Source organism: Quercus lobata, chromosome 6, assembly GCF_001633185.2.
Source record: "Quercus lobata isolate SW786 chromosome 6, ValleyOak3.0 Primary Assembly, whole genome shotgun sequence".
Lineage (NCBI taxonomy): Eukaryota > Viridiplantae > Streptophyta > Magnoliopsida > Fagales > Fagaceae > Quercus > Quercus lobata.
Window position 1 is genome coordinate 35,217,278 of NC_044909.1, and position 11,537 is coordinate 35,228,814.

An 11,537-nucleotide genomic window follows, 5' to 3' on the forward strand; every position below is an offset into this window, starting at 1 on the left:
ATATAAAACTAGGTTCAGGTTCGTAACTTGCAAACCATTGTATAATTTAATTACTTTTTACTTTGCAGCTCACAGATAAATTATGGACTCTTTCTTTTTGGAGAAGAATAATGATGAATAAATTATAGACTTGATTGCTCTAGTTGGATATCATTTCAACCCGTCGTGACGCACGTTACAAACTTACACGTGACTAAGTGAGACTTGTTTCATGATATATATATATACTAGTCGCTAACCCATGCGATGCACGAAAAAACTATTAGAAAATAATAAAACTTGCAGATATTAAAAGACAACTTAAGTTCATGTGTGCTTGCAAGGGATACATACCTAAATAGTTCTTGCGGTAGAAATAAAAGCCTTATCTTTGAGATAAATAACTGATGTAAACAAACTAACCTTACATAAAACAAATTAAAATATATATATATATATATATATAAAACTGATGTCACGGGAAATTCAACCACATAGTAGTAATATATAAATATCTTAAAACCTAAACCGAAACATAAGGACTAAATATATAAACAAACTAACCTTACAAAAGCTGAATTTTATAAGCTAAAATCTATACCGTGCATTGTAGATCTTGAATGCTTTAGGGCTTCCTACGTCTGGAGAGAGAGAGTTTGCAGAAACTGTGGCTTTATATTTCTTAACTTGAGAGAGGGGTAAGGTTGTTAGGGTTTTGTAGATCTTGAATGCTTTAGGGCTTCCTACGTCTGGAGAAGGAGAGAGTTTGCAGAAACCGTGGCTTTATATTTCTTAACTTGAGAGAGGGGTAAGGTTGCTAGGGTTTTGAGGAGTTATAATTTTTATTTATTTTTTATTTTTTATGCTGACGTGGAAAATTGTGGTACCAGCAAAGACTTCGGTTTTATATATATAGATTAGGCGGAGGCACGTTGTTGGGTGGAGAGGCCATGCCCCCAAAAAAAAAAGTTCAAAATATTTCTATAATATAGTCTAAAACATTAATTAGGGTCTTAAAACTTAATAATTGCCCCTCCAAAATATATTGGGTGCAGGGGTGTAGCTATATGTAATTTGGGGGGGGGGGGGGTGATGGCCCCCCAAAATTTTGAAATTTTTTTAAATATATATATAATTATTATAATGTTTTCAAAATTTATGAGTTGCCCTTCCAAATATTTGAATTAGTCCAATGATACTCTTAAAAAAAAATTGGTTTAATAATTATCAAAACATAACATTACTTTTCACAATTCTATTTTTTATTGTAAAATATGCTCTTATATCTGTTAAATACTTGATAAAGTTTAGCACCAAACATATTTGAATTTATATTTTTTCAACCAGTTATGTAGCAATTAACAAGTCATTGACTCGTTAAAAAAATAATGTCACTAAAACTATACATGAAATGTCTCTTTAATTTAGTTACTACATAATGAATTAGAGCAAAATATCTTCAAATATGTTTGAAACCTAACTTATTCCTTCAAGTTTTGGATTATTCATGTTTTTGAAAATTTCATTAGTTCAATTGAAATGTTTTTTACTTACTTTAGCATAAAATTTGATAATTTGTATCGAAAATGAAATTTTTTAAGAATTTCACTATAAAAATAGTAAAAATGAATTTTATTTTATGTAAGATTGCCACCAAACATAATTTTGATTGAAATTACTAAGTTCTTTTTGTTGTTATTTGGTGTGTGTATGTATATAACTTATTAAATAAAAAAGTGTGTATATAATAAAAAAGCGTTTGTATATGTGTATGTGGGTTGTCTTGATAAATATATTAGAGTTGTAACTTGGCTCCCCCAAACAAAAATTCCTGACTCCACGGAATTTATAATATCTACTTACTCTATAATGATTATTTTTTATTATCATGTTTAAATATCAATTAATTTTTTATGCAGGCATGATATGAATTTAAATCTTTTATTTAAAAATAAAAATCTTTATTAATTGAGCTAATTAAAACCTATTACTATGAATGCTTTAGCCAAATTGACAGGTGATACAATAGATCACTGACAAGATTTATATCCTTGAGTAATTTTAGCATTTAAAAAAAAAATTATTTTGTATTTGAAAGCTGAAACAAAATTTATAAAATTTATGTAATAAAATTTAGCATCATTCCAACTAAAAATTCTCATAGGACAAATGTCTCATTAGTTTTGTAAGCATTATTCACACATTTTCACATTCCTATTATAGTATGACAAGTAAATGAAAGAGAACCTAAAAAGAGCTAACCCAATGTACATAACACGTACGTTAATTCCACTTATGTGATAACACATTTATTATTATTATTATTATTATTATTATTTGATAGTTAGTTTTCCTCATAAATGAGAGTAAATAATGCTAACCAAGCTAGCTACAAAACTCTTGACCCAGCATCCACAGCAGTAGAGCTAAAAATTTAGCTTTTTAGCTCCGCTAAAAATTACTTTATCTATTTTACCTACATACATGCTGCAGCAATGGATCTATTTTAGCTTTCAACACAATAAAATAATATAAACATCACAATAAAATAATATAACCACTACAATAAAATAATATATCCCACTACCAAAAAAAAATCTACAGCACCCACCACAACCACTTCTACCATCAGCCACAGCCACAACAACCACCATCACCACCACCGGCCACTAGTTCAGAGTAGGAAAAAAAAATGCAGCACAACCACCACCAAGGCACCAACACAGCATCACCAAAACCATAGCCACCACAAAACAAACCCACAGCCACAAAATCAGCCACAGCCAAACGCCGAAACCCACCAAACCCAAATCCAGTTACCCAAATGTCGAAACCACATATCGAAACCCATGCTCGAAACAAAAACCCAGCTCGAAACACAAATCCGAAACACAAGCAAGCCTGAAACTCAAAGCCGAAACACAAAGCGGAAACACAAGCACAGCCCGAAACACAAAATCGAAATGCCAAAAATAGAGAAAAGAGGCCGAAATGGGTCAGGTCAGCGGCCAAACGTGGGTCGACGGCGACGGATCTGTGGCGGCTAGGCTCATGCAGATCGACGATGGGTCTCTGAGGAAGAAAGAAGGGTCTGTGGGTTTGTGGAGGAAGAAAGAAGAGATGGAGAGGCAGTGAGAAGAGAGAGACGGAGAAAGGAGAATGAAGGAAAGAATAAAAAAAAAAAAATGTGAACACAGAATAAAAAATTATATTTCATTTTAGCTTTGAGATACAGTGCACAGAATGAAGGAAATAATAAAAAATAAAAAAAGAAGTGTGAACACAGAATAAAAAATTATATTTCATTTTAGCTTTGAGATACAGTGCACATCTATAGATAGATGTGCACTATAGTAAAAAGCTAAAAAATTTTAGATATATCTCCTTTGCTGTAGCCTCTTTTTTATGTTTTGGTGTAGCTAAAATAGTAATATAGCTATTTAGCTACACTGCTGTAAATGCTCTAACAATTCCATTTTATTGAATGAAAAAAGGGTAAAATTTTCAAGTTTTAGGGTCCATTTGGATACAACTTATTTTTGCTGAAACTGAAAACTGAAAACACTGTAGCAAAATAATTTTTAAATGTGTGAATAGTACCGTAGGACCAATTTTTAATATTTTTTCTTATGAACAGTGCATAAACAGTGTATTGTCTTCTAAAAGCTATTGCGCGTTAATCAAAAAAAAAAAAAATAAAAGGGAAAATGTAAATTTGAAACACAGCTCAAAACATGGATCCAAAGACTCACTTAATTCATCCGCTTAAGTGACTGATTTAAAATGTGGTACTTAATTTGTTTGAATGAAAAAATGGTAAAATTTTCAGTTCTTAACTCATCCGCTCAAGTGACTGATTTAAAACTTAAAAGGTACTTAATTTGTTGATGTCTGTTTACTCCTCTCAATATGCATGGGATTCTTTTATTCTATTTTTTGGAATAAATTTGCGTTTTATTCAAAAACCAACCGCTACATATAGGACATGTTGCATAACAAAATCAACTCATATATAGCGACAACAGATAACAACTTCTAGAGTGTATTTGGATTTTTTTTTTTTATTGAAAACTTATTTGTTAAAAATTAATTAAAATATAGATATACCTAAGAAACGGTGATATTTATAAAGTTCTGCACAAGCAAATAAATTAAAAAAAAAAAAAAATAGTTGCCAAACAAACACATAGTAGCATAAGTCCATAACCTCAATAAATATTAACTTCAACTATGTTAACTTTTCATTATGGTGGGTTTCAGTTAGCTCAACTAGTAAAGTCTCTAATGCTTTGAGTATTTGTAGACACGGACCCAAAATCTCACACCTTTTCTTTGCAGATGACAGCATTATTTTTTGCAAGGCTACAATTGAAGAGTGCAACTCCTTACAAAAAATTCTTGAAGTTTATGAGAAGGCTTCTGGGCAGCAGTTGAATAGAACAAAAACATCACTATTTTTCAGTAGGAACACTCCGGAAGATATGAAGGAAGAAATCAAAAATAGATTTGAGGCACAAGTCATTAGGCAACATGAGAAGTACCTGGGATTACCGTCTCTTGTGGGAAGGAATAAATGAAGTTCTTTCAAGGAGATTAAAGAAAGACTTAGTAAGAAATTGGCAGGTTGGAAGGAGAAACTCTTGTCAAAAGCAGGAAAAGAGGTGTTGATTAAGGCTGTAGCGCAAGCTATACCGACGTACACTATGAATTGTTTTAAAATACCCGACTCTCTATGTGATGAATTGACTAGTCTGATTCGCAATTTTTGGTGGGGTCAGAAACAAAATGAGAGGAAGATGGCTTGGATCAGTTGGGATAAATTATGTGAACCCAAGGCAACCGGTGGAATGGGTTTTCATCAACTAAAACAATTCAACCTTGCACTGCTTGCCAAACAAGGTTGGAGACTTCAGACAATGCAGAACTCCTTGTTATATAAGTTGTTTAAAGCACGGTATTTTCCTCGTACAGATTTTATACATGCTTCACTTGGTACAAACCCATCTTACGTGTGGAGGAGTATTATGGCGGTGCAATTTTTGGTGAGGCATGGGAGTCGATGGAGTGTAGGCAAGGGTACATCCATTCGGATATGGGGTGACAAGTGGCTGCCTTGTTCAACAACTTACCAAGTAGTATCTCCCAGAATGTTCTTGAATGCGGATACAAAAGTGAGTGAATTGATTGATCAGGATTCCTCACAATGGAAGGCATAGGTGATCGATGCACTTTTCCTCCCACATGAGGCAGAATGTATTAAAAGTATACCACTGAGTATACAGCCACCGGAAGATAGAAGGATATGGGCAGAAAGTGCAAACGGCGTGTTTACTGTTCATAGTGCATATATATTGGCAATAAACCTGTCTCGGTCTGCCAACTATGGTGTAAGCTCAGATGACAGCCAAATGAAAAAATTCTGGAAGGTCTTATGGCAGATACAAGCACCACACAAGGTTTGGCATTTCATATGGAGGGCATGCCGTGACATTTTACCGACAAAAACGAATCTGGTACGAAGGAAGGTGATTAACGATGACTGTTGCAGTGAGTGCCATGAGGAGCCCGAGACATCTGGCCACCTGTTTTGGAGCTGTCCAAGGGCGAGAGAGGTATGGAGTTGCACAAAGCTTCACTTTTGTATAGCCCCAGAGAATATCCGTTCTTGCTTTGATTTAATGTGGCACATGATTATGGAAGGAGCATATGATGAGTCAAAGGTGGCGCTGGTTGCGACACTTGCATGGGCAATGTGGGGAAATAGGAATGAAGTGCGGAATGGAGGAAAAAAGAAATCGGGGTGTGAACTGGTGCAATGGACTTCATGGTATCTTAAGGAGTATTATGCAGCTCTGTTTCGACCAGCCATGGACACAGAGGTGAAGGTAGCAAGGTGGGCACCCCCACCGCCGGATAGATATAAAATTAATGTGGACGGAGCGGTCTTCAAAGCACAGAAAGCAGCAAGGATTGGAGTTTTAATTCGGGACTGCCATGGTCAGGTAATAGCAGCGATGAGCAAGAAGATTAAGGCACCATTGGGGCCTTTGGAAACTGAGGCAAAGGCTGTAAAAGCAGGACTTCAATTTGCCAGAGATATAGGTATACAGGATTGTATTTTTGAAGGAGATTCCTTGACTGTGTTTAATGCCATTTGTGGCAACAGCTCACCTCCTTCTTCAGTGGCAGCAGTGGTATCCGGTATTAAGACGTTGAGTTGTCAGTTAAGAAGAGTGGATTTTTCACATGTCCGTAGACAATGTAATACACCAGCGCATTTGCTAGCAAAACATGCGAAGGGTATTGTCGATTTTATAGCTTGGTTGGAGGAGAATCCTTGCTTTATTGAGCAATCTCTTCACCATGATGTATTGTGTTTGAACTGATTTGTTAAATGAAAGTGCAAAGTTCCTATCAAAAAAAAAAAAAGTCTCTAATGGTTGTATAAGAGATCTGGGGTTCAATCTCTGTCTATACCAAAAACTGATTGGTATTTTGGTCTGATGATAAAGAGTTATCATCAGGAGCGGACTTCATATGTTGAAATTCCTTAAAAAAAAAAAAAAATCATTATGTTATTATTTTATTTTTTAGTTTGAAAGATATATGAGGACCAGAGGAAAAAGAAAAATATGTCTAAGCACTCCATATGGACATCAAAGAAAGAATTAGATCAATAGGATGAAATGAGTCAATACTCAATAACCCATTCTCTTTGGGGCTGCACAGTGCACAATCTAGCTTGGGAAGAAACCCGTTGCATGGGCTGGGTGAAAACTGTGCCACACTTCAATTCTTCCTCTTCTTCTTCTTCTTTTTTGTTTTTGTTCTTTATTTATTTATTTATTTTTTCTGTCAAATGCAATTTGATTGAGGAAATGTTAGTGGTGCCCCAATTAAATCAATGGGAATGTCGCAGGGATACAGTATGACAGAGCACGTATGGCTCTTGAATTAACATGACTAGAAGTCTAAAACTTATACAGAAAGGAATAAACAAAGAAAATGCTATCAGCAATTCAATAATTCAATTGATTGATCACTTGATCTTTGCAAATTGCAACTATACTTTTTTAAGTACATTTTTACAAAAATCTCCACAGATGGAATCACTTGGCCCTCTGCATCGGCCAGAAGAGGAGTAGAAATTTTCCAACCATTCCAATTTTTAAATTAACAAGACACATGATTGGTCTCCAAAGATGCTTCTTCCATTTTATTTTTAATACAAGTCCCAAAATACGAGTTAGTTTCCTCTCTCTATATGCTCAAGGCATGAGATATGGAACTTTCTAACCAAACAAAACTAAAAGATTCAAGTTATTAATGCGACTTATCAATATATAATTATTTTATAGGGTCCGTTTGGATATAACTTATTTTTGCTGAAATTGAAAACTGAAAATACTGTAACAAAATAATTTTTAAATGTGTGAATAGTATCGTGAGACTCATTTTTAATATTTTTTTCTGAATAAAGTGGTTGTGGGTCCCATGAACAGTGCTGCTACAGTGTGTGAACAATGATAATTGTCTTCTTGAAATGCGTGAAAAAAAAAAAGGAAAACGCAGACACCCGCAAACGTGAATCCAAACACACACTATATATCAAATATATGTATCATTTCTCTCCTATCGTTTAGATATAATAACAAAATAATGCAATGCATGATACCTTCCCATGACTTTGATTGATCCATTCATATTAATTAGGACTTTTAGGCGTAGGATTTTGTTTTATTCTCCCAGCCAATAATTTAGGTCTGAGCTCATCATTTTAGTGATGTTCCTTATGTCCAAAGACCCTTTCTTTCCCACCTTACCCAGTGGAGCCCCACTTGTAAACACAAACTTCCAAATTTCATCGTGTCTTATCGGTCCACCAAAATACGAGTTAGTTTCCTCTCTCTATATGCTTGAGGCACAAGATGTGGAACTTTCTAACCAAACAAAACAAAAAGATTTAAGTTATTAATGCAACTTATCTACATAATTATTTCATATATCGAATATATGTATCATTTCTCTCATTCGTTTAGATATAATGGGAAAATAATGCAATGCATGATACCTTCCCATGACTTTGATTGATCCATTCAGATTAATTAGGATTTTTAGGTGTAGGATTTTGTTTTATTCTCCCAGCCACTAATTTAGGTCTGAGCTCATCATTTTAGTGATGTTCCTTATGCCCAAAGAAGCTTTCTTTCCCACCTTACCCAGAGGACCCCCACTTGCAAACACCAACTTCCAAATTTCATCATGTCTTATAGGTCCACCAAAATACGAGTTAGTTTCCTCTCTCTATATGCTCGAGGCACGAGATGTGAAACTTTCTAACCAAACAAAACAAAAAGATTTAAGTTGTTATGCGACTTATCTATATAATTATTTTATATATCGAATATATGTATCATTTCTCTCATTCGTTTAGATATAATGGAAAAATAATGCAATGCCTGATACCTTCCCATGACTTTGATTAATCCATTCAGATTAATTAGGACTTTCAGGTGTGGGATTTTGTTTTATTCTCCCAGCCAGTAATTTAGTTTTGAGCTCATCATTTTAGTGATGTTCCTTATGTCCAAAGACCCTTTCTTTCCCACCTTACCCAGAGGACCCCCACTTGTAAACACCAACTTCCAAATTTCATCATGTCTTATCGGTCCACCAAAATACAAGTTAGTTTCCTCTCTATATGCTCGAGGCACGAGATGTGGAACTTTCTAACCAAACAAAACAAAAAGATTTAAGTTATTAATGCGACTTATCTATATAATTATTTCATATATCGAATATATGTATCATTTCTCTCATTCGTTTAGATATAATGGGAAAATAATGCAATGCATGATACCTTTCCATGACTTTGATTGATCCATTCAGATTAATTAGGACTTTTAAGTGTAGGATTTGTTTTATTCTCCCAGCCACTAATTTAGGTCTGAGCTCATCATTTTAGTGATGTTCCTTATGTCCAAAGAAGCTTTCTTTCCCACCTTACCCAGAGGACCCCCACCTGTAAACACTAACTTCCAAATTTCATCATGTTTTATAGGTCCACCAAAATACAAGTAAGTTTCCTCTCTCTATATGCTCGAGGCACGAGATGTGAAACTTTCTAACCAAACAAAACAAAAAGATTTAAGTTGTTAATGTGATTTATCTATATAATTATTTCATATATCGAATATATATATCATTTCTCTCCTTCGTTTAGATATAATGGAAAAATAATGCAATGTATGATACCTTCCCATGACTTTGATTAATCCATTCAGATTAATTAGAACTTTCAGGTGTAGGATTTTGTTTTATTCTCCCAGCCAGTAATTTTGTTCTGAGCTCATCATTTTAAGGATGTTCCTTATGTCCAAAGACCCTTTCTTTTCCACCTTACCCAGAGGACCCCACTAGTAAACACCAACTTCCAAATTTCATCATATCTTATAGGTCCACCAAAATTTGTCCAATCATATCCATCCAAGGAAAGACTAATAATGCTATCGCTTTTGTCCAAATCACTACTAGTTCAATACGCGACCTATAATGACATGCTTATTGTGCACCCATTAACTGAAAAAAAAGTAAGAGTAATTAAACAGCTGGAAAGGAAGAGAGTGAGACCATTCTCGTGATATTGTTTATGTCACCAATAGATCACCCGAATAAAAGTAATGCTAGCAACTCCAACACAACAATTTTCACTAATCAATAACTTAAAGTAACACAATTATTAATTATATATCATTATCAATATATAGTAACCCAATTACAGACCAATTACAGACCAAGAACCCAATTACATCGTTCACAATCCTCTCTAAAATATTTTTTTTGCCTTTGACATTACAGGCAGGAACCTAATTCACATAAAAAAGAAAAAAGAAAAAAAGAAAAAGAAAAAGGATAAGACATGAGAGACTACCATATATATGTAGACTATTGTCCACTTATTAGAAACCTGGACAAGCACCACAAGCAACACCAACTCAGCAAGATTATGAGTATTTTAGGAGACCAAGATTGATCCAAAAGGATTGTTACATAAACATGTCTGCAGAGGCCATTATGGGATGGTTCACATAGATATTAGAACTCCATGGGTTCATGAAGCTATTATCATCATGGGTCTGAGTGCCCTGTTGATCTGTACTCTCAAAAAGACCAGTTGTTGAGTTTATGTAATTGATGATCCCATTGAGAGACTCTAATCTGTGGCTGAGCTCAGCCATCTGAGCTCTGAGAACTGAGTTCTCAGCCTCAATGTTCATGTAGTGCTGGAGGGTGATGTTCATGGTACTGTGGATTTGGTTGTTCTCGTTTGTGAGCTGACACACTTGGGCCATCAGATCATCCACGTGCTTCTGTTTGCGCACCCTTGATCGACGTGCCGATTCACGATTTGAAAGCATTCTCTTCCGCTTTCTTTGATCCATAACTTGCTGGAGATCATCGCCTTCAGACCCTGTAGAAGCTCCACTAGAAGAAGCCATATATAGTATGCTTAACAAAAATAGTTATTTTAAGATATATTGTTATCACCAGTAGTATTATCAATATTAAGCTCAAGAAAAACAAGATTTATCTATCTGGGTTATGCTTGATAATAGTAAAGCACGGGACCTAGATGCTAATTATTTGAAAATAACTTAAATATAATATGTATATTAAGAGAGGACCTAGTTATGGGGTCTAGCTAGACAAGAAGGAGAGCTTGTTCATGAAAAAACGTAGAACCAGTAGAGGAAAGCAACAGAGAAGGACTGAACTAAGTGGGTCCTGCGCCGGAGGGTGAGGATTTCACTGACTACTGGAGATGACATAGTGTCTCAAACATCAAGAAAAAGATATTAAGCATCAAAAAAAATATTTGATACAGAAGGAGAGAGAGAGAGAGAGAGAGAGAGAGAGAGTGATCTTCTTTCGTAGAGGGATATGGGTCTCTAATGGCAGAGTTTCAGAGCTTTAAATCTAGAAGACCTGAAGAGAATCAAAGAGCCAGAAGAGAGAGGCCCAGATTTTACAGGGGGTAGAAGAGAGGAGAAGAGGAAGTTCTGAGGGGTATTGCTGGTGGATTTTATAGACCAAACAGCGCCCTCTGTAAAATAATAAAATATTCTTTAAAAAAAAGAAAAGAGAATAATCAAGCACTTCTATTCTATCTTTTTTTTTTTTTTGGGCTGAAAGCAACTATTCTATCAAACTAAAAATAATAAAAGAAAGCATGTGATACAACTTTTGTGCCAATTGAATTGATGTGCCATTATGAGTAGTGGGATCTTTTTTTGGATAAATGGGAAAAACATAGTACATTTATGTAAAAATTATGATTCACCAAAACTTAATTGCATATGTAATCAAGTGGTGTCAAATAGTGTGAAATAGTGTGGTCAATAATAAGTAGAAAAGAGCTTAATATTATTCTTTTTCTCAATCACCTTATGGATATACTTAAACTATATTTAATTTTATAATTTTTTGATACGTGCGATTTTAAGTGATCGATAAAAAATGATAAATCCATAAAATAGTTATGGACAGAATGTTTGTGA

General features: G+C 34.5%; 1 protein-coding gene across 1 annotated transcript; it reads right to left on the bottom strand.

Annotated features, from left to right (window-relative positions):
• Positions 1-9,697: 9,697 nt before the first annotated feature.
• Positions 9,698-11,071, bottom strand: LOC115993777 (bZIP transcription factor 11-like). Its single transcript, XM_031117749.1, has one exon. It carries the CDS (start codon positions 10,476-10,478, stop codon positions 10,026-10,028), a length of 453 nt encoding a protein of 150 aa, XP_030973609.1. The 5' UTR covers positions 10,479-11,071; the 3' UTR covers positions 9,698-10,025.
• Between the last annotated feature and the right edge of the window lie 466 nt (positions 11,072-11,537).